Below are 24,805 nucleotides of genomic sequence, written 5' to 3'. Positions count from 1 at the left end.
ATATCATCAAAATCAATAATCGAAGATCAAACTATTCTCTTAACTTTCAAACATTCTAACTTAGCCAAACACGTCTGAAACATGCCTAAACATTCGGGATTACAACCAAACTTCGCATACAAGTTCATTCAACCAAATTTCTCAGAATACCATTCGGAACCCGATAACATTAAAGTCAACTATCGATCAAACCTACAAACTCTTCAATTCTTCAAATTACTAACTTTCGGTTAATAGAGCCAAAACATTCTAGGAACCTCCAAATCCAAATCCTTTATATGCCCAAATTTAAAATCACCATACGAACCTATTAGAATCATCAAATCACCAAACTGAGGCCGTTTACTCAAAATTCAAACCTTGGTCAACTCTTATAACTTAAGCTTCCACAAATAAAACTAAGTGTTCCAGTTCCCTCTCAAATATTTGCGGAACCAAACCAACCATCTCTGCAAGTAATAAAATAACAAACAAACATACGGAAATAGTCAAATAAGGAAACGGGGCTCCAATATACAAAATGGTCGATCGGATCGTTACAAATCCAATCTTCTCCAATGAACCTTCTGAAATACCCCTAAGAATTTTCTAACATAGTGACTTTATTGATAAATAATCAATTGGTTGAATCTCATTGTCACGACCCAAAATCTACTATAGGTCGTGATGGCGCCTAAAGCCGCCGTCAGGCAAGCCAACGTTGATTAATCTACTTAATTACTCATTTTTATTACTTTTGAAATCATGATTTCCATTAATTAAATAATATGAAATAGCATTTATAGGGCGAAACAATGATAATTACGTGAACTGCCATACTAAACATCCAGTAGGAACCCCCAAGACCCGGTGTCACAAGTGCATGAGCATCAACTAGGAAATATGATAACATACAACACCTGTCTAGAATAGAAATTAGACAGGAGAATGTAAATAACTCCGATGGGGACTCTGTATGCTACGAATTCGTACATGGAATGCAGCTCACTGTAAGTCCCAACAATAGTCGTGCCTCTACGCCCACAAGATCACTAAACATATATGTACCTGCACAAAATGTGCATCAAGTGTAGCATGAGTACGTAAATCAATGTGTACCCAGTAAGCATTTAGTCTAACCTCGAAAAAGTAGTGACGAGGGGTCGACTTTGACACTTACTATGGGCTAACAATAAAGTACCGAGATTATAATTAAGCATGGATTATATAAATACAACTGAAAACTCAATAACAAGAAATACATCAATAACTCTTTCACTAATGGTTAATCCCAAATTGATTTCCATCATTTAACAAATTAATCTCTCAAGCCAATGAAACAATATCAATTATAATTGGGCTTCAAGAATTTCTACGCAGGAATTATACCGAGGTCATACGACCCGATCCAACATACAAAATATATGAACTATGCACTGCCGAGGGTCGAACGGCACGAATCATAGATGCATCTATTGACCTGTACGGCCCGCTCCCATGCGAGTAGTGGAATTTACCTCGCTCGCGGAATACACTTGCGACGCGAGTGAACATAGAAATGCAAGTTAAAAACTTTTAAATCTTGAAATCCCCAATCTCAGCTCTATTCAAGGCAAATAATAAGCATAATCAAATAACGATGTCAATAAGGCATGATGTAAACCTAAGACTACGCGGACATAAGTATAATTAGTTGCTACGCACGGACTCTTGTCACCTCGTACGTACGTAGCCCCCACAATTAGTAGCAAACAATAATTCAAATCACCTATGGGGTAAATTCTCTCTTACAAGGTTAGACAAGAGACGTACCTCGTCTTAAAGCCCACTTTCCGGTCACAATTTCGCTCTAAAGCCCCAACTTGGTGCCGTTCAATCCGAAACTAGTCAAACAGCGTGCAAATTAATCAAAAATATACTCAAATGCTTGAAACTTAACAGTTTATAAAAAATTCCAACTTCACTCGAAAAGTTGGTCACGTCTCGGAACCCGACGAAACTCACTAAATCCGACAACCCATTCAATTACGAGTTCAACCATACTAATTTCATTCAAATCCGACTCTAAATCGGTATTCAAAATTCAAAAATTTGTTTTGTGAAATTATAGAAATTTCTCCCGATTTATTCTTGAAAAATCAATAAATCTAGTGCCGAAAATGAAGATTAATCCATGAAATATAATCACAAGTGAGTCAAGAATGCTTACCCCAAGTTTTAAGGTAAAATTCCTCTCCAAAATCGCTAAATCCCGAGGTTCCCAACTAAAAATACGAAATAATAACTCAAAGGTTTGAAATAGAGGACTTATAACACTGTTCTGACTTCCTTCTTCGCGTTCGCGAGCCTCCCATCACGTTCGCGATTAACAAAATTCTCAAAAGCCATTACCAAATTGTACTCAGATAGCCTCTAGTATAATGGTCATAACTTATTGTACAAAATTCTGAATGACAAATGGTTTAATTTTATGAAAACTAGACACCAAGAACTATAACTTTCATGTTTTGGTCATCTCCAAATTCCGTATATATTTTGATATATAAGCTGCCAAAGTCAGCCTTGTGCAACACAAATTTCTTATTAGCGATTTCCAAATATCTTCCCAGAAAGCCTGTAGTGTCCCAACCATAACATTTTGTACACAACTCCAATTCCGAATTGTTTGGTTTTCTGAAAACTAGACCCAAAGGGATACAACTTTCGTTTTTGGATCATCTCCAAATTCCTTATAGATTGCAAGATATAAGCTTCCAAAGTTGGACGATGGGCAGCAGGAATTCCTTCTTCGTGAATGCGATAATCTCTTCGCGAACGCGAAGAACAAAGTCCCAGCAGCAAAATCCTTCTTCGCGAACGCGAGAGGCTCCTCGCGAATGTGAAGAACAACACTAGACATTAGAAAACCAGCATCTAAAGTAGCCCAAAATAATCTGATAACACCCGAAACACCCCCGAGGCCCCCGGGACCCCGTCCAGTCACACCAACCTGTCCCAAAACATGACACAAACTTGCTCGAGGCCTCAAATCACACCAAACAACATCAAAATCATGAATCGCACCCCAATTCAAGCTTAGTGAATTTTAGAACTTCAAACTTCTATATTCGATGTCGAAACCTATCAAATCACGTCCGATTGACCTCAAATTTTGCACACAAGTCACATTTGACATTACCGACCTACTCCAACTTCTGAAATCGGAATCAGAACCTGATATCAAAAAGTCCACCCCTGTCAAACTTTCCAAAAACCTTCAAATTTCCAAATTTCGCCAAATGACGAAATGACCTACGGACGTCCAAATCCACATCTGAACGCGCTCCTAAGACCAAAATTACCATATGGAGCTATTCCCAGGCTCGGAATCCCAAACGGACATCGATAACATTAAAATACACTTCAACCCAAATTTATGAAATTCTTCCAAAATCAACTTTCCATAATTGGCGTCGAAACGCTCTCGGGTCATCTAAAACCCGATCCGGACATACGCCCAAGTCAAAAATCATCATACGAACCTGTTGGAATCTCAAATACCGATTCCGACTTCGTTTACTAAAAATTCAAACCTTGATCAACCCTTCCAACTTAAAGCTTCTGAAATGAGAATTTTCCTTTAAAATCAACTCCGAACTTCTCGAAATTCAATTCTGACCACACGTGTAAGTCATAATACCTGAAGTGAAGTTACTCAAGGCCTCAGACCGCCAAACGACATGCTAAAGCTCAAAATGATCGATTGGGTCGTTACACTCATCAACTGCATAACCTGCTTCATCAAAATATTTTCTGATCACCTTTTTAACCACCCAAGATGCCTGGTTGGGTCAAATCTCTCCTATTTCTTTTATCTTTTATACAAGTCTAAGAGTAAGTGCATTGAGCATATAACCTGTCTTAATGAATATAAATTTTAAAAGAATTACATACTTTTTTATTATGTTTGAGCTATAAAATAAAAGTTAACTATTTTTTTAAATGATGGTTGTTGATCATATTTAACTAATTACTCAATAAGGAAGACACTTTACTCCATAGAAGTTCTCAATCATACATCTCAATCAATATATTCAACTTAATTTTTTTTTCCAGTTTTATAATTTTATTACTTCAATTTCACAAGGTATCATGCTTCTTTTTCAGTTTCAACAAGAACATATAGCCGTTGGAGATTTAAGAGCTTATCAAAAAAAAAAAGCTATATATTCTTAAGTTCATTCTAAAAGCGGCAAGTCAACTAACATAAGACGGGAAATTACACCCAATGACATTAAAATGGATAATCTTGATTTTTTGTCCTTCGCTTACCCCATGGGCAAACCTTAAGGTCAAACTTTCAAAAATGTTGTCGATAGTGCAAGGAAGAGGCAACACTTGTTAACCTTGAAGTTCTGCCCATGAGATAAGCGTGCTATTTTATTTCTCAGGAGCAAACAACAAACTATTCTTTTTTCTTAATCAATAAAAAATGCTGTAGAAATTATTTTTCAACAAATTTTAAAAAATTACTATCACAAAATTGCATCCATTAATCTACTTTTTTTTTTGGAGAGAGCTTTTCTTTTTCATCCACAACTATCTATCTAGACTCTACATCTAAATGCATTAAATATTGTCTTTTATATTTACCAAGTTTATTGTCCATAGCCGTGCACTTGTCCTTTATGCTAGCTAGCATAATATGAAAAATAAATTTTTCCATATCTTCTAATAATCGCTTATAGCTTCTTACGAGTAAAACCCAAAAAAAGGATCAGCCTCAAAGAGGTAGGAGACAATAAAACTTATTTTATATATTCATGCCAGTATAACAAATAACAAAAATAAAGGCTACAAATATTTAAGAACTGTTGTGTAAGACTACAAATATTTAACTAGAATTAAAAGCTAAACTAATAATAACATGGATCTCCTTGAAGTTATATAATTGGTCGTCGAATAAAGTTTTCTATGATCGTGTGAACAATCTCAGTTATATTTTTTTCGATCTATATAAGGTAACTTTTTATTTGATTTTAGTGTCCTAACTATTTCGATTATATACATAGTTTATGGAAAGATTTAATAAGTCAAATATTAGTTGGTTTCAAAATCCTAAATATTAGAAAAATAACTTAAATTACAATTCTATCCAATATGAAATTTGTTTATAAAGGATAAAAAAGGCGAACAACATTTTGTTAAGGACCTTCGTGCTTCTTTTATTTCGGCAAAATTAACATTCTATTTAACCAAAAAAGTTCAATACAAACCAGGAACTACTGACCAGTTCTTTTGCTATTAATGACAACTAATTACTCTACTATAACCTATACAAGGTTTTAATGACAACTATAACCTATACACATCCTATTGCCTATACAATTTGCAAAATAGACAAAATAGACATTACATTTGACAGAACATATAATCTAAACTGGTCTATGGAATCCAGTTTAATGCCTCCAAATGCTTCTACCAGCTGAGGTACGAGTTGCCTATAATGTGTATATGGATTGCAATTTCTCTACAAAGTCTATCTGAGAACGAGCTGCCCCTCTAAAATCTGATCCTGTTTTTATCTCGCCATATAAGATATACCATCATCTCAAAGACAGCTGAGACAATCGTCCCAAATCCTTTTTTTTTCCTGGCACAGGCGGTCACCCATTTTACCTCTTCTTGCCATGTAGTTATCTGCCTAGGACAACCAAGTTAATTCAGTAGCCTTTGCCAAATATTCTTAGTGTAACCACAACCAAAGAATAAATGTTCAAAGTGTTCATCAGCCAGCCCACAGAATACACAAGCTTGAGGAACTTGAATACCAAATTTTTTTTAGCCTCTCGACAGTAGGTAGCCTACCTTGTACAGCTAGCCATAAGTTGAATTTGTGTCTAGGATGTAAATGTGGTTGTAAGAGTAGGCTCTTCCAGTGCACCTTATGGATCTGAGGGATCTGCATCTGATATAACTTCTTGATGTTGAATCTCCCATCAGTGCTTTGCAATTGCGTCAGTCTTGAAGTCAGGTCACTTGCAAGATAGGCAGATCAAGAACAAGCTTCCGGAGCTCAAGAATTTTCCTCAATACCCAAGCTACATTCTTGGGTATGGACATATTATCTACAGTATGGTTCTTGATGTAGTAATCATGGATCCACCTGATCCGAAGGCAGTCTTTCTTCTTTATGATAGCCCATAAGTGTTTTGCCACAGCTGCTTTATTCCGGTTGTACAAGTTTATAACGTTCAGTCCTCCAGCTGCTTGTGGTATGCATATCTTCTCCCAGGACACCAATGCTTTCCTAGAGATATTTGCTTTTCCTGTCCATAGGAATGTCCTTCATGTGGCTTCAATCATTTTTAACACCTTATTTGGCAATAGAAATATTTGTGCCTAGTATGATTGTACACGAAAGATCACTGATTTTATGAGCTGCAATCTTCCTAAGTATGACGACAACTTTGATGTCCAACAGCTTATTCTGGTAGTGGTCTTTTCTACCAGTGGCTAGCATTGGTTAATTGACAGCTTTCTTGATGTTATCCAAGATATTTAAATGGCAGTGTGCCCTTATTATATCCCAGCTCCTGCAAGATGTCCTTTTTCAAAGTTGCAAAAATGCCAGCAAGGCAAATGGAGCTCTTATTTGCATTTGCATGTAGCCCTGAGGCCTTTGAGAACTTCATAAAGCCTGCTGAAGTAGTCTAATAGAAGGAATGCCTGCCCTACAAAACATTAACAAATCATCAGCAAAACATACATGGATCACTCCTATCTTTTTGCATCTAGGATGGAAGTGAAACTCCTTGTTCAAGGCTAACTGATCAAATTACCTCTGTAGATATACCGTAGCAAGCACAAACAGGTAAGGTGACATAGGGTCACATTGCCATATTCCTCTTTGGCCTTTGAAAGGTTTAGTGAGTCCCCCGTTCAAAGTTAAGGAGTAAGTGACAGTTGTTATACATGCCATTATCCACTCGATAAATTTGTGTGAGTATCCCAGTTCAATCAGAAGTCTTTTCAGAAAATACCAATCCAATGTGTCATAGACCTTCCTAAGATCAACCTTAAGTACACACCTTGCTGAAATCCTCTTCCTATTATAGCCTTTGAATAATTCATGAGTGAACAACATATTATTAGTGATACTCCTTCCATTAATGAAAGTTGATTGAGATCCTCCAACCATATGACCTATTACTTTCTTAAGTCTCCTAGTGATCACTTTAGTAATGATCTTATACATGGTTGTGTAGCATGCTATAGGCCTATAGTCCTTTACCTGAGTGGGGGTGGGGACTTTTGAAATAAGAGTGATAGCAGTACAATTTATGGCCTTGTTTAGTTTTCCTATTTGAAAGAATGCTAGTACATCGGTAAGCACATCACTTTTTACCTCCTCCCGGTATTGTGTGAAGAATTCAATTGGAAATCCATCAACACCTAGAGCTTTGTCAGTTGGTATGCTTTTTATAGCAGCAAATATTTCCTCTACTGTAACTTCCTTGATTAACTCAAGTTGTTGTGTTCTTTTCAGGCAGGAACCTTTCTTAATCATCTCAGAATTTGGGCAAGGGAGAATGTGTGATGACTCTCCCATAAGCTTTTTAAAGAAAGAGAGGAATTGTTCTTCTACTTGCTTTGGTTCTGTGATCTTGATGCATGCATCATTGTGTATAGAATTAATTGTATTAGCACTAATGCGCATCTTCCACTGAGCATGGAAGTATCTTGTTTTAGCATCTCCATATTGTATCCATGTGGCTCGAGATTTCTGCCTTAGAACCTATTCCTCCACATTGCTCCACCTTTCCACTTCTATTAAAGATGCTTTCTCCTGTTCTATAAAGGTCTGGCATAATGGTTGTAGGGAGATATTGGATTGTGCTAATTCTAGTTTCTACTTGGCTTGATTAAGTTTTTGTTGATAGGAGGCCATGTATGTGTTTAGATCCCTCAGTGCCTCCTTTAACCTCTTAAGTTTCTGCCATGTTCTGGAAATCCCTACATCTCTGTAATCCTGTGTCCCCACTTCTTTCACAATCCCTGCAAAATCTGGATGATGTAAGACTGTTTGATATGACTTTAAGGGTCTAGGATGCAATTTCTGTTGTTGCACTGCAAAGTTGCATTTTAGTAAGATTGGTGAATGGTCTGATACTCCCATATTTAAATACTTTGCTTCAATATGGCCATAGTTCATTAGCCAATTGTAATTTCCAAAGGCCCAGTTAATCTTGATGTATACTCTTGCATTGTCATCTCTTTTGTTACACCATGTCTAATACCATCTTGTACTCTTTAAGGGAGCAAATTGCAGTCGATCCAATAGTTCCTTGAAGCCCCGAGTCTCTACCTGTGCGATAGGGGCTCCAATCTGTAGGCCTGACATAGCATTTTCTGTTAATTTACTAGCAAGATATAGTTCTTCTCCTACATGGATTAAGGATTCGTTCTTACCTCCAGAAGAGGATGATGAACTCATTGGTCTTGATATACCCAAGTCTCTGCACTGTACTCTTTTCCCTTGCTCAGGTTTTTTTTCCTACTGAGTTTTTCCTGGTAAGGTTTTTAATGAGGCAGCTTGCAATGTATATTATTTCCTTGACTAGGATTTTTTTCCACGGGGTTTTCCCTAGTAAGGTTTTAGCGAGGCACATAATAATGAATATCCAAGGGGAAGTGTTATGAAAATGTTATTGTGGATGTTCATTTATTACTCCACTGTAGATAATCATCCTGAAGAAGATTATCCATTTAGTACTACATTGAAATTTTCTACAAGCAGCTGATGCAGGCAAGTTGCAAGCAACTCAATGAAATGACTTGTAGCAGCTTCTTGGTTTGATGAGATTAATTTTAATCGATCTGAAATAGTCGTGGATAATATTCTCTACAAATTCAACTTTTGAGAAGATGGTATACATGATTGGAATGCGGAGACTCGAATATTTGAAACAAGATTTTCATCAGGGGGTAAAATACGTGATACACTCTTTCTTCCTTACTAAGGTTTTTTTTCCCACAGGGTTTTTCTTTTAAGGTTTTAAAGAGGCACAATGAACATCAAAGGGGAAGTGTTATAAATATATATTATTATGGATGTTCATTTAGTACTCCATTGTAAATAAGCTTCCTGAAGAAGCTTATCCATTTGGGACTCCGTCGTAAATATGTTTATCTATTTGGTACTCTATTGGAAATAAGCCTCCTGAAGAAGCTTAACATTTCGGTACTCCGTTATGAATAAATATTACCCCTGGTAGAAGACTATCTATATTTGAACAATAGCTGCTTACAAGCAACTTACAAGCAGCTTACACATCACTTTGTAGTAGCAGCTTACAAGCAACATACAAGCAGCTTGCAGTAGCAGCTTACAAGCAACTTACAAACAGCTTACACAGCAGCTTTCTTTCTTTTATAAGTAGAGGATTTCAGTTCATTATGTACATGAATTTGAAGTTGAATATTATATCAATATCTCTATATACTTGTCTTCGATTTATTTACTTCACAATCCTTATTTTATAAAAAAAAATATATATCTCTTTCTTGTTCTTCTTTTTTCAGTCTTTTTTGGAATACATTAACCGAAACCCCTAAAAAGCTTATCATATTTCACTCTCTCAGACTTTCGGTTAGTATTTTCCTGCACAGGTAAACAATCTCTTCGTTGTTAATTAAAAAAATTTCATTGCGCGACACTTTTTGGCTTTTACACTTCTTTTCTAAAGAATTCTCGTATTTAAAAAAAAAAAAAAAAAAAAAAAAAAAAAAAAAAAAGTGTAAGTTGATCACATGTTCAGAGAAAGTGAATAGAGGACGTTTGATTCCCTTTAATAGGGGTGTTCATGGTTCAGTTTAGATCGGCTTTTTCCTAAAAAGCAACCAAACCAAGTAAGTCGGTTTTTCAAATATTAGAACCAAACCAAACCAATTAAGTCGGCTTTTCTCAATTCGGTTTATGTCGGTTTTTCGGTTTTTTCGGTTATTTATCGGTTTTTTCTTAAATATAAGACATACACTACCAAACACATATTCCGGCGACCACATTTTCAATGTAACACTATCAAATCAATTGCCCTTTGAGAAATCTATTATTTACCAAGATATATTGATGATAATTGAATCAAATAGTGATGAGTAATTTAAGGACTCAATTAAAAATATGTTATTTTTAACACAAAATGGATTCTTACACTAAACAAAAGAAAACTACCATTCAAACTAGAATGTAAAGGTAAAGAACTATATTAAAAGTGCAAACTATTAACATTTACCATAAACTTTTTGAAACTTTGTATAACAATATACATATTTATATAGGTGTAATAATAAATTTGAAATAGTTACTCCTATAGTCGGTTTGGTTCGGTTTTTTTCTTATTAAAACCAAAACCAAACCAAATTTGATCGATTTTTAAAATTCAAAACCAAAACCAAACCAAACCAAAAAGTATCGGTTTTTTTGGTCGGTTTGGTTTGGTTTTCGGTTTGGTTCGGTTTTTCGGATTTTTATGAACACCCCTACCCTTTAATCTTAGAGATGACAAACCATGAAAAAACTGAAATGGTATTTGATTGTGTGGTGATTTTAATTCTACAGTTACTTGAATGATGGATGATCATGAACCAATTGTTCTTGACAATGGAAGTGGATTATCCAAGGTAAGTCCAATATATTTAACTAGCTACCATTGCCCTTATTTATTTATTTTGGTAACCGTGGTGTCCGGGCTAGATCGCGCTACCTGCTACTCACGCCAATAGAGGTATTGAGTAACTCTTTCTACCAAAACTTGGATTTATAAGAAGAAATCACCTAGTATTTTTGCCTCATTGGAATCTCAACTTGAGACGTCATGGTTTTCAACCTACTTCATTGACAGTTAGGCCACACCCTTGGTTGTTTATTGCCCTTAATTCTTTATTATTTAACTAATTGTGTTAATTAATGGTAGATTCAGGATTTGAATTTGATGAGTCAATTACTCAAATGGTCACTCAACTATCTCAAATTATCTCCTCAAGTCACTCTTCTTTCGTTTGTAACAACAAAGTCACTGAACTATGCCTATTGCACTCAAAAGGTCACTCAACTAGATTTTCCAAATTTTGGATTGCCAAATACCTATTTTACCCTCTAAATTATAAATATTTATCTTCTTTTATTTTTTTTAAATTTTTAATATTATGATTTTCCTTTTTTAATTTATATTATGGACTTACCTATAGAATAAATAAATATTATTTATAAATTAAAAAATAAAAATTATTTAAGCATCTATAATGCTGGAATAAATAAATAATGAGCGTAGTAAAAGAATTAATTAGAATAATTTAATAATATTATAAACAACAAAAATTCAAAAATTTATTTACACGATTCAGATGAAAGAAAATAAAGGTTGTAAAATATATATATATTCAATGCACGTAATATAAAAATAATTATTTAAATAAAAGTATTTTTATAATATATATTATATACTCTTGAAAATTATGCTCAATTATATTATATATATTCCATGCACGACTTAACATAACATATTTTACCCTATACAAATAGGCCCCCTGCTTTCCGGTGATATAATTTTGTGTTGCCGGAAAGTTGGTAGAAACATAATATAATTGAACATAATTTTCAAGAATATATAATGTATATTATAGAAATACCTTTATTTAAATAATTATTTTTATATTAGGTGCATGGAATATATATTTTACAACATTTATTTTCATTCTGAATTGTGTAAATATATTTTGAATTTTTGTTGTTAATACTAAAATTATTATTACTAACAAATTATTCTAATTAAATTTTTTTACTATGCTCATTATTTTGTTATTCTAGCATTATATATGTTTAAAAACTTTTATTTTTTTAATTTATAAATAAGATTTATTATTCTATAGGTGAGTCCATAATATAAACTAAAAAGAGAAAATTATAATATTAAAAAGTTTTAAAAAAATAAAAAAAGATAAATGTTTATAATTTTGAGGGTAAAATAGGTATTTGGCAATGTAAAAATTGAAAAATGTAGTTGAATGACCTTCTGGGTGCAATAGGCATAGTTCAGTGATTTTGTTGTTAGAAACGAAAGTAAAGTGACTTTAGGAGATAATTTGGGATAGTTGAGTGACCATTTGAGTAATGGACTCGAATTTGATAGGTTCACACTTTTTGAAATTATGAGTTCAAAATTCAAAGTTGGTCATCTACGACATGGAAAGTCGCCTTATCATCCAAAGGAACTCTTAAGCAAAGAGTTTTTTGCTGGCGATGAAGCCTGGAAAAACAGAGGCATTCTTTCTTTAAGGTATCCTGTGGAGAGTGTAATTATTGATGATTGGTGTAATATGGAGAAGCTATGGTCTTATACTTTCTTTGATCGGCTCATCCAGTGCTTTTAACCGAAGCACCTCTTAACCCCAAAGAAAATCGAGAGAAAACAGATGAAATTATGTTTGAAACTTTTAATGTTCCTGCCATGCATCTTGCTAATCAAGCTTCTCTTTCATTATATCCTGCTAATCGAACAACCGGTACGTATCAATCTTTTTCAAACTCATCTGGTTTGAAATACTCTCGTCGTCTCATTTTATATGACATTCTTTTTTGTTTCGAAAACATTGACTGTCCATTTCTGTATTGGAAAAGTATTAATTGATTTTAACATTTTCCGACTTGATTTGTTGGAAACTTAATATAAAAGTTTATTTTTAAGTAGGATTGAGAAAGATGTAGGAACATCTAGAAGCAATGAGGACGATGTTTGTATTGTGCATATATGTAGTTTATCTATGGAAAGTTTTACATCCTTCGTCAATGTTTAACCAAAAATTAGATTTTAGGTCAAAGCTTGAATTTAGAAGAACACGGGTTACTGATAATCGGTAAAGAGTATATAAAGAAAGAAATTTGTAGATAATATGATCAGAAAGCAAATAATTCAAACTATATTTCAATAGTGTTTTTTCCCGTCCCTACAGTTGTTTGTGACTTTCCCTTTTATAGCCATTTTGGGAATACAGACTTTACCTTTGTCATAATAAGACAATTATGGGTAATTAATGACCTTAAATGTTACGTTATGCAATCATATACATTAAATACATATTGTCTAACGTTTCTAGTATTTAATACTCATTAAATGCTGTATCTGGGTTCTTTTTTGCTGTCAGATTCTTTCCTTTGACTCTTCACGATCTTTGACTTTTAAATGTCTTGAATAGGTACGAGCGTTGAATTACTTGTATGACTGCTCGTGCCTTCCCCATTTAACTTGTTCGTATCTGTTGTTGCTCGTATCTGTTGTTGCTCATATCTGTTGTTGCTCGTATCTGTTAACCAACCTTAATTCTTTGACTGTTTGACCAGTCTATGTGTCATGACACGTCACCATATATATATATAAATACAATTTTTCCCAATACAGATAGTCCCCCCACTTTCCATTTATTCATCAGTTTGAATATTTGGGAAGTGGAATTCATTAAAGGAGAATTTTTGTCACCATTAACGCTCTGACAGAGTTGACGCTTCAATTATCACTTCCATTTAATGCTTTAGACACGTGTCATCTTTTTATTGGTTCCACAGTTTTACAGCACTTTCTCAGGCTTTCTTTTCGGCTCCACTGTTTATGAAGTACCAGTTACCATTATTGTGACCCTTCCATTAATGCATTTTTACTTTTGACGGTCACCCATCAGTATAAATACAATTTTACCTTTCACCTTTTACCACATAAAACTTTTTCCCTTGAACATTTGAACTGTGCAAATCTCTGTTTACTTCTTCTTCTTCCTCATCATGTTTTCTTCGAACCCTAACCCTAAGAGAGTTCCTGTTTTAGACAATTTTCCCAATGCCCCTGTTAGACATAGAATGGGTGGGAGACTTCGTAGCTTAGGATCCTCTCGTGGTGGCGATTCTGCCACGCCTTCTCCTAGCCCTGGTTCTTCCTCTAGAACTAGAAGTTCTTTTACCCAAAAATCATCTTCTAAGAGCAAGGAGACCTCTGAACCATTACAGGAGCCCTTGGTAGAAGAGATAGTCCCTTACGATTTATCTTTTCACCATGATAGACAATCACTTCAAACCCAAGTTTCTGGTCTAGATCGTACCGACGCTTACCCCACTATGATTACAGAGATTTTAGCTCCCAGAGTTCGCAAAGATTGTCACTAGAGTAACGATTTTCCCATTGTAATCCCCAATCCAAATCAAAGGATTACTTCATATATGACTGGACTCTCTTTCGTTTACACATACCCTTTTACTCTTGGGTTCAAACCAGCTATCGACCCAGTAATTCTCGATTTCTGTCGTTTCTTCAAAGTTTGTATAGCACAGATTGGCCCGCTGGTATGGAGAGTTGTTGTTTGTTTAAGGCATCTGGCGAATTTGGCAGATGTTAATTTCACCTTCCCTCACCTAATTCATCTATACTCCCCTAGACTTTTTCGTAATGGTGTCTTTATCTTAGTGGCTAGGAGTAAGAGGGTTTTGGTGAGCCCAGAAGATGATAAGGATCGTGGCTGGTATGCCCGATTTGTTGCTGCCCCCACAGTTGGTTTAGTGGGTGAACAAAACGTTCCCTTCCCTGAGAAGTGCAACTTTGCACGTAAGTCTCTCATCTCTCTCGTACCTTTTTTTTTGAGTTTATCAATTTCTTTAACTCCGCTTCCCTTTTTTTTTAGCAACCATGGAATTTGTGGAGAACATTCCTAATTTTCGTGGTTGGGTAGATAAATTGTTGAAGATAGCGCCTATGGAGGCTAGGTCTTGGAAATTTATTTCAAATCGTCATGGTTGGAAAGTAAAGACTCACGGTATGAGTTTTTGTCTTTCTCATATGCAAAATTTTTCCCTTTATATCTTTAACTTTTCTCTTTGTCAGGTTTTGCTATTCGAGGTGTTACTGCTGAAGCAGTTGCGGCCTCTCGTTTAGGAACCCAACTTTCCTTAAAAAGTGCTCAGGATATTCTTCTTAAAAGAAAAATAGCAGACGATGATAGCTCCGACGAAGAAGAGGAGGATGGTTCCTTGGTGACAAGACCAAGAGTTCGGAGACGTATCATCTCTGACGAAGCTGAAGTTTCTCATCATCTTTCTCCTACTGGGCCTGTTAATCTCGTCTCTGATGATGACGTTGCCACCCCTCATGACACTCATGAGTCGATTAACCAGCTTTTCGTTAGTGGTTTTGAAAGTGGTGAGTTAGGACCCGTCTTGGATGAACCTCCCCTATCTTCCTCTTCAACTCCCATATCTTCAGTTCCTTCCCTTCCTTCTTCTGTCGTGCCTTTGGTTCCTTCCTTACCTGCTCCATCTGCTTCCGTACCTCCCTCTGCTGTTTTTACTTCTTCTACCGCTCCTCCTTCTACTGTCCACAATACAGAAGTGGGTTCTACAAGTATAAGGACTGCTATCAGGAGCGTGACTATCGAAGTGCCTGCTAACAACAGCATTTTTAGGAAATCCGGTCAGGCGGATGTTTGGCTTGAACCTTTAATAGGCCCAATTGAGAAAGAAAAAATGAATAGCCATAGCTGTCTGACTCTGATGAACGACATAGTTCATTTCACCTTGAAGGTATGTCCCTTCTTTCTTTAATTTGCCAGAATTTTTCTAGAATTCTAATTTTTCTTCCCTTATCATTTTCAGGCCAACCTTATTGGTACAGAGCTGATGAGCAGAATTTCTTTATTAGAGAAGGTGGCACGTGACTCTGAAAAGGCTGTTCTTGATTCAGAGAGGGAAGCTCGTGACTTTCAGTTGGAAGCAGCTAATTGGAAAGAACAATTTGATAGTGCTCAAATTACTATAGAAGATTTGCAAGAGAACAAGAATAACCTGGAACAGCAGGTAAGAGCATTAACTTCAGAGCTTGCGGTTGTCAAGGCTTCTTCAAGTCAGGCTGAGAAAGAAAGAGAGCGTCTCGAGTCTTCTTTCTCAGAATAATTATCTAAGACAAGTGAAGAGATTAAGGAGCTGAGAGCTCTTTTAAGTCAAAAAGAAGTTTATGCTGGTGATTTGATACAGAATTTGACTCAGACCCAAGAAGATCTGCGAACTTCTGAAGACAAGGTGCAGGCCTTGGAAAAATCTCATGCCTCTCTCCAAGCCTCTTATAACTCAGCCCTGAATGAAAATGAAGGTCTCAAAAATGAAATTGCTGCTTGGAAAAGAGATTATGAGCTTCTTGAAGATAAGGTTGCAGTTGATGTAAGCTGGGCTTTTCTGAACTCCCGTCGTGATGCCTTAGTTGAAGCTAGCCAAGAAAACTTTAATCCGGAGTCAGAGTTAGCTAAGGTGATGGAGACTATTGAAAAAGCTCAACAACCACTGGACTTCCCTTCACCCGCGATTGTAATTTTCGAAGCTGAAGTTACCGGAGTTGATGTTCCCGTGGGTGAAGTTCCGATGAGTGAGGCTCCCTTGGCTGAAACTTCTGATGCACCTTCTTCAAGCTCAACCGTGCCCCTTGTTGCAAGTCAAGTTGAAACTTCGTCTATTGATACTCCAATGGTTGAAAATCAACCCGCTTCTGTTGGTGATGCTGTTCCAGTTGAGCCCGCTGATGATCCTTCTTCAGTCCTTTCCTCTTAGTGAAAAAAATTTACATCTGTTTTTAAATTCTCTTTTTGCAGGTATCTATTTGGAAAAATGTGTTTAAAGTTCTTGGATTCATTTGAGAGTTTTTGTAATCAAACCCTTGGGATAACTTGGGGGTTGATTTTTAGAAGTACAAGTCCCCAAGTCTTGCTATGGGGCATTTTGTATAAACAATTCGATGACTAAGTTTATACTTTAGTCTTTAGTTTTAAATATTAAGAAGTTTTTATTATCATTAAACTTCCGTCTGTTCTATTCTTGCCTTTTATTTTCAAGGACTTAAAGAATAGTCTGCATTTTTGTTCTTTGAAAAATGCTTCTGTTAATCCCATGACTAAATAACATGCGTTTAAAAGAGGGCCCTTTTATATTCTGACACTTAATGAAGAAGACGTCTCAACTTCATAATGGTGTTATCATACGATAAAAGAAATAGGAACACACATGTTTATTGCAATAACTTTGACAAGTTTTGAATAACATTTTACATGTATTTGAATTACATTTATAACTTTCTCGTAACTGTTTTCCTTGTAACAAATTTATACAAAAGAAGATTAATAGATACAGGGTTTTTCCTTATAACCCGTTTTAGTACATAGTCTTTACCCTAACCGTTTTGGGGTACATTGGTCCCTTTAGCTCCAGAACATTTAGGAAGAGTTTGAGAGATGACTCCATTGTTCTCATGGGAAAGGATACTATGATGAATGCCATTGTTCTCACGGGAAAGAATACTATGATGAATGCCATGACTTCATAACTTTCACTCCGTACTTGATTCTTCTAGGCTTGATTTTCTAAATCTTCTTTGCCTTTTTTATACACGTGACTGTATATACTATGTAGTCCCCCAAGTGTTTGAGTGTTGAAGTATGAGCCTCGAGCACTTGGTAGTCTCCTTCACCTGGTCCTTTTCCTGAAAAGGAAATACATACGGGACTCGGGGGTGCGATTATAGATGAAGACTGCTTAACCCGTGTATACTTCTATCAGAATAATTGTAACCCTAGGCTAGGAATTTTAGTTTATTCCATTTTGCCTTACAGGTCGTGACTCATCATTTAGTACGGGTTAGCGTTTTGCCTATCATCTAAAATCATTAGTAAAATTTTAACAATTCAAAAAATATAATTTAACATGGTGATACCTGACCGTGAATTTTTCCTTAGAAGTAGTATCTCTTCAAATGAACTGCATTCCAATGTGAAGGAAGTACCTTCCCGTCCATTGTTTCCAACTCGTATGCTCCTTTTCCTGCAACATCTCGAACTCTGTAGGGTCCTTCCCAGGTTGGACTTAATTTACCTGCGTTGGCTGCCTTTGCAGATTGAACAACCTTTTTTAGCACGAAGTCCCCAATTTTGAAGTATCTCAGTCGTGCTTTCCTGTTGTAATATCGTTCGATCACTTGTTTTTGTGCTGCCATTCTTATTAATGCAGCTTCTCTCTTGCCTTCCAGTAGATCCAAATTGACCCGCATCTCTTCGTCATTAGACTCTTGTGTTGCTTGTGATAATCTTGTACTTGCTTCTCCTATTTCAACCCGGATTAGTGCTTCAGCTCCATAAACTAAAGAGAAAGGGGTTTCACCTGTGCTCGCCTTTGTTGTCGTGCAATATGCCCATAAAACTCCGGGTAACACTTCAGGTCAATTACCCTTTGACTCCTCTAAACGTTTCTTTAAATTGTTGATTATGACTTTGTTCGTTGATTCTGCTTGCCCGTTACCCACTGGGTGATAAGGTGTAGATGTAATCCTTTTAATTTGCCAACTCTCAAAAAACTCTGTGACTTGAGCTCCAATAAATCGAGGGCCATTGTCGCATACAATTTTCTTTGGTACACCAAATCGGCAGATGATATTATAAAATCTTTAACTTCCTTTTCTCGCATCTGTTTAAATGCTCCTGCCTCTACCCATTTAGTGAAATAATCGGTAAGTACGATAAGAAACTTTACCTGTCCTTTTGCTTGAGGTAATGGTCCTACTATATCCATTCCCCATTTCATAAATGGCCACGGCGCAATGACTGGATGTAATAATTCTGCTGGCCTGTGTATATTGTTACCATACCTCTACCATTTATCACATTTAGCCACAAAACTTTTCGCTTCTTCTTCCATTTTAGGCTAGTAGTACCCTGCTCTAATCAAAGTTCTCACCGGTGATCTTCCTCCTGTGTGATTCCCGCAATGCCCCTCATGTATTTCCCTCATTACATACTCCGTTTGTGCAGGATTCACTTCAATACCACGGTTAGAAACAAGAAAACCTAAAAACTTACCTGATGCTACACCAAATGCACATTTTTCTGGATTCAACTTCATGTTATATTTTCGTAAAATCTTAAACGTGTCAGACAGGTGCGATATATGATCTTCCGAACGTTGAGTCTTAACTAGCATATCATCTATATATACCTCCATGGTTTTACCTAAATGTTCTTGAAACATTTGGGTAACTAACCTCTGATACGTTGCACCTGCATTCTTAAGACCAAAGGGCATTACCTTATAACAGTAAGTCCCCTTGTCTGTTATGAAAGAAGTTTTTTCTTCATCTCCTGGATCCATCTTGATTTGATTATAGCCTGAATATGCATCTAAAAAACTTAATAGCCCATGCCCTGCAGTAGCATCAATTAATTGATCTATGTGCGGTAAAGGAAAAGAATCTTTTGGACAGGCTTTATTAAGGTCTGTGTAATCTACACAGACTCGCCACTTACCGTTCTTCTTAGGAACCACAACAGTATTAGCTAACCAGTCAGGATATTTTACCTCACGAATTGAACCAATTTTTAGCAATTTTTGAACTTCTTCTTGAATCACCTTATTCTTGAAAGTTCCTTGCTTTCTTTTCTTTTGCTTGACGCGAGGGTATGATGGATCTTCATTCAATTTATGGGTCATGACTTCCGGTGGTATCCCTGTCATGTCAGAATGGGACCAAGCAAAACAATCTGCATTAGCTTTTTAAAAATTCAATCAATGTACGTTTTACCTCCGGGCTAAGATTAGCTCCTATGTACACTTTTCTCTCGGGCTAATGTACAAATAACACCACGACATCTAGCTCTTCTATCGTTGTTTTGATGTTCTCGTTCTCCTCTGGTTCTTGAATGGTATCAGGTCTTGAATCCACATCCGTTTGCTTTTGTTCGGGTGAGGTTGACACCGTGTTACCCTCACCTGAATTCTATAATTGCTATTTGTCTTCACCCTTAACAGTTGAATCTGCAACGGAATTGATGTTCCTAGATGTTTGTTGATCGCCTCTGATTTGTCGTATTCCCCATGGAGATGAAAATTTAATAACTTGATGTAAGGTTGAGGGAACAACATCCATGTCATGAATCCATGGCCTCCCAAGAATCATATTGTAAGCCATTTCCATATCTACGACTTGAAATTTGGTATCTTTAACGACGCCTTCTGCAAATGTAGTAAGTATTGCTTCCCCTTTCGTTACAACACTAGAGTTGTCAAATCCCGACAAAGTATGTGCTTTTGGAATCAATTTATCCTCCGCTTGCATCTCGCGCAATACTCGTATTAAAATAATATTCACAGAACTACCTGGATCAACCAAAACTCATTTCACGTTAGTGTCATGTACAAGTAAAGATATTACCAGTGCATCGTTATGCGGAGTTAAGAGTCCCTCGGCGTCTGCGTCGTTGAATATAATAGTCTCCTCTTCCAGTACATGTCGAGGCCGCTTCCCGTGGGTAATTGATACTTTTGAAACCTTTTTATATGATACATCGTTGATCTCTTCACCCCCACTTATAACGTTGACAGTTCTCTTGGGTGAAGGTGGTTTTGGAGGCTCTTGCCTGTTCTTCATGTATGCTTGTTTACCTTTCTCACTGAATAACTCAGTGAGATACCCTTGTTTTAGCAAATGATCAACTTCACCTTGCAGAAACCTGCAATCTGATGTTTTATGCCCGTGATCGTTATGAAATTCGCACCAATGATCAGGGTTTCGTCTGTTTGGATTCGATCGCATTTCCTTTGGCCACCGTACCTTATCTCCCATGCTTCTTAAAATAGCTACGAGTTCAGAGGTGCTTACGTTGATGTTGTAACCACCGACCTTGCCTTTAAACTTCCATCATCGTCTCGTGACCCGCGTGTGTTCCGATCATTCCCGAACCTTGATGAGGAGCATGATTCCCTGTTTCTAGATTTGTGATCGTACCTTTGATTATCTTGTCTTGACCGTGAGTCTTTTCCCGGAGGTCCCATGTAAGGCTCGTACCTGTTTTTACCGGATCTCTTTTCATTTTCCACACGCCTTGAGCTTACTTTTTCTTCTGTTTTATGTCGTAAAATAATGTCTTCTTCAATCCTCATCTTTGTATTGTATCTGTTGTAGACATCATTCCACGTTGTTGCTGGGAATTCTCGAAGGCTTTCCTTGAGTCGCCTCGTGGCTTCTGAACTCTTCTCATTCAAATTGCTGGTGAAGGCTATGGCTGCCCAATTGTCAGGTACTCGTGGCAATGTCATTCTTTCCCGTTGAAATCTATCCACGAATTCTCTGAGCAGCTCTGAATCTCCTTGCTTGATTTTGAAGATATCCTCCATTCTTTTTTCAACTTTTTGAGCTCCCGAGTGTGCTTTGATAAATAAATCTGCAAGCTCAGCAAAAGAATTTATAGAATTTTCAGGTAAGAGAGAATACCATGTTACTGCCCCCTTAGTGAGTGTTTCACCGAATTTTTTGACCAAGACTGATTCAATCTCCTGCTTAGTCAAATCATTGCCCTTGACTCCTGTTGTAAATGCGGTAACATGATCTCGTGGGTCTGTTGTCCCATCATACTTTGGAATATCGGACATCTTGAACTTCTTTGGAATTGGGAGAGGGGCGGCACTTGGCTTCCATGGCTGTTGAGAATATTTATCTATATCTACTCCCTTGATCACGGGTGGTACTCCGGGTATTTGTTCTATACGGTCGTTTTGCTCCCTAAGCTGTTTCTGCAATGTTAGCACTAGATTTTGCAAATCAGAATTAATTGGATTACCTGGGTCTCCCTCCTGTGTTTCACTAGGGGTTCCACCGCTGCCTGAATTAACCAGTCCAGAATGAGGGTTCTCCAAAATATTGTTATTTGGAGTAGGTGTGGGTGGAGCAGCAGGTAATTGACTAACAAAAGCTTGTAAAGCCTTGTTGACCTGAGTAGCGATAAGTTTTTGTAAGGCATCATCCATAGCTTATGCATTTTCAAATTGACCTCGTTCTTCTGTGTGAGATCCTTCAGGAGTGCCTTCACGAGATTGTCGTGGTGAGTCTCGTGGGGTTTGATCATTTTGCGGATCTCGCTGATTTTGCTGGTTGATTGGGTTTCCTTAATATTGTCATTGTTGTTCGACATAGTTGATTCCACAAAGAAAATCAAGCTGAGATATAATTGATTATCAGACTCCCAGTAACGGAACCAATTTGCTTAACCAAAAATTAGATTTTAGGTCAAAGCTTGAATTTAGTAGATTACGGGTTACTGATAATCGGTAAAGAGTATATAAAGAAAGAAATTTGTAGATAGTATGATCAGAAAGCAAATAATTCAAAGTATATTTCAATAGTATTTTTTTCCGTCCCTACAGTTGTTTGTGACTTTCCCTTTTATAGCCATTTTGGGAATACAGACTTTACCTTTGTCATAATAAGACAATTATGGGTAATTAATGACCTTAAATGTTACGTTATGCAATCATATACATTAAATACATATTCTCTAACGTTTCTAGTATTTAATACTCATTAAATATTGTATCTGGGCTCTTTTTTTATGTCAGATTCATTCCTTTGACTCTTCACGATCTTTGACTTTTCAATGTCTTGAATAGGTACGAGCGTTGAATTACTTGTATGACTGCTCGTGCCTTCCCCATTTAACTTGTTCGTATCTGTTGTTGCTCATATCTGTTGTTGCTCGTATCTGTTGTTGCTCGTATCTGTTAACCAACCTTAATTCTTTGACTGTTTGACCAGTCTACGTGTCATGACACGTCACCATATATATATAAATGCAATTTTCCCCAATACAGTCAATGTACTACTATTCTTTATACTGTTGTGATTTGCATGCTTGTTTGGAGCCGAGGGTCTACAGGAAATAGCCTCTCTACCTGCACAAGGTAGGGGTAAGGTTTTGTACACACTATCCTCCCCCGACCCCTATTTGTTGTTGTTGTCGTCGTTGTCAATGTGCTACTACTAACTAATTGACATGTATTTTTAATAAGGTCTTGTAGTTGATTGTGGCGATGGAGGTTGTTGTGCAATTCCATTTATTGAAGGATACCCATTTTTGTCTGCTGTTTCACAATCATATGTTACTCCTCGTGATCTCTCTCGAAATCTAGGGGCAATGATAAACTATGAAGTACTCGTACATGGTAAACAAATTAGCGGGCCGTTGTGCTTAGCTGATGACATAAGGAATAAATGTTGTTATATCGCATTGGATTTTGAAGAGGAGATGGAGATAGCGAAAAATAACTCTGCAATGATCGAGGAGTCTTACGAATTACCTAGTGGAAAAATCTTAACCATTGCTTCACAGAGGTTTCGTTTTCCTGAAGTACTATTCAATTCATCAGTTTCATTTCTTAGACTTGATAGTTTAAGCATTCATGAAATGACATACAATTCTATTATGAAATCTGATGTGAATATAAGACGGAGTTTATTTAAGAATATTGTTCTTGCTGGTGGTTTAACCATGATTCGAGGTTTCGTAGATCGTTTCACTAAAGAAATGACATCTCTAGCTCCCAACAACATGAAAATCGAAGTGGTTGCTCCTCTCGAGAGAAAATATAGTGCATGGAATGGAGGATCCATCTTAGCATCCCTGGATAGTTTTGAGCAGGTTTATTCTCTTCTTCCTATCACTAACAACTCTTATTATCTTGTTGTTGTTACTGCTTGTTGCTACTGCTTTCTTTTCCTCTTTCCTTGAGCCGGGGGTCTGTCAGAAACAGTCTCTCTACCCTCAAGTTGGGGGTAAGGTCTTCGTACACACTACTCCCCCAGACCCCACTTTTGGGATTATACTTCCTATCACTAGCAGTTCTTACTTTCTCGTCATTTGTATATCTTCCTATGTTCTAATTCTAGCTTTACTTTCAAGGTGTGCAGTACTGTTTCATCAATCAACATTCTTCGTAGTAATATTGTCTTTTCAACAGATTTTGAATTATATGGTTTATACTTGCCTAGTATGAACTTGTTAAAAGTATAGCTAGGTTGAAAGATCACTCTAAAATATGGTCAGTTAAAACACTTAAAACAGATTTAGAAATTTGAGAAAAGAAATGCTCCTCTTTACCATTATCAATATATCTGAATTTGATCTGAGATTATTAGGATCGAGTCGAATGTGTTTTAGTTGGTTTTGTGTATGAGATAATCATTTTCAGGACTGGCATTTCATTTTAATTAATGAGTTGAAAACACACCATGGTGCTTGGAAAAAAGTAAGGGAGTTATTTCGATGACTACCTTTTTGTTACTATATTGTTTTTGTACAACAGTGACAGACATATTAGGTGTAAAATCTCTGATGCTATACTATTGTTAGATTTCTAGTTTTACGTGTTGTCCGTTTTGCTTCGTCCTTTTGTTATCTTGTTGTTGTTAGTGTTTGTGCTACTCAGTGTTGTCAAAGGCGTGCCTAAGCCCTGAAGCGAGGTTCAAAACATATTGAGCGCTTCGCCTCGCTTTGGGGGCGCTTCTGTGTCGCATCAAGGCGCTAAGGCATACTTTTCCTTGCCGATGAGTGTAATCCTGAAAAGACGACACTAAACAAATGATATTTCATTTTATCGTAATTATTTATCAATTTTTTGTCTGTATATGTGTTATTCATGCTTATAATATTGGTCTTGGACTATATATATATATATATATATATATATATATATATATATATATATAAGGGGTATTTCAGGGCATAATTTTGATAATACTGTAACGATATAGGTCTACAGAATAAGAGAGAGAGAGAGTACCGAATAGGATGTTACAACATAAGAGTTTAACGTTTTTACAGCACTAAATTTACCGTACCAGTAAAATTATTTTACTGAACCAGTAAATATTTCAAAAACAATATTACTGTTAATGCCTATTAATCGTAATAACTATACCCATCCGGAAGGATTTGCTAGAAGCCTTAC

At 36.4% G+C, this 24,805-nt stretch overlaps 1 protein-coding gene across 1 annotated transcript; it reads left to right on the top strand.

The window, feature by feature from the left end:
- Nucleotides 21,835–23,586, top strand: LOC109234716 (actin, cytoskeletal 4-like). The gene is made up of 2 exons (XM_019400779.1): nucleotides 21,835–21,952; nucleotides 22,868–23,586. The coding sequence occupies exons 1-2, from the start codon at nucleotides 21,835–21,837 to the stop codon at nucleotides 23,584–23,586; spliced, it is 837 nt and encodes a 278-aa protein (XP_019256324.1).

This window comes from Nicotiana attenuata, chromosome 11 (genome assembly GCF_001879085.1).
Source record: "Nicotiana attenuata strain UT chromosome 11, NIATTr2, whole genome shotgun sequence".
Taxonomy (NCBI): domain Eukaryota; kingdom Viridiplantae; phylum Streptophyta; class Magnoliopsida; order Solanales; family Solanaceae; genus Nicotiana; species Nicotiana attenuata.
The sequence above is the reverse complement of the archived record's forward strand: the minus strand, read 5'-3'. Positions and strand labels throughout refer to the sequence as shown.

Excerpts from the sequence above, each read along its gene's own strand:
- LOC109234716 (XM_019400779.1), top strand. The coding sequence starts at position 21,835 with ATGCATTTTCAAATTGACCTCGTTCTTCTGTGTGAGATCCTTCAGGAG. Across the intron at positions 21,953-22,867 it reads GGATCTCGCTGATTTTGCTG|GTCTTGTAGTTGATTGTGGC; the intron begins GTTGATTGGGTT and ends ATTTTTAATAAG.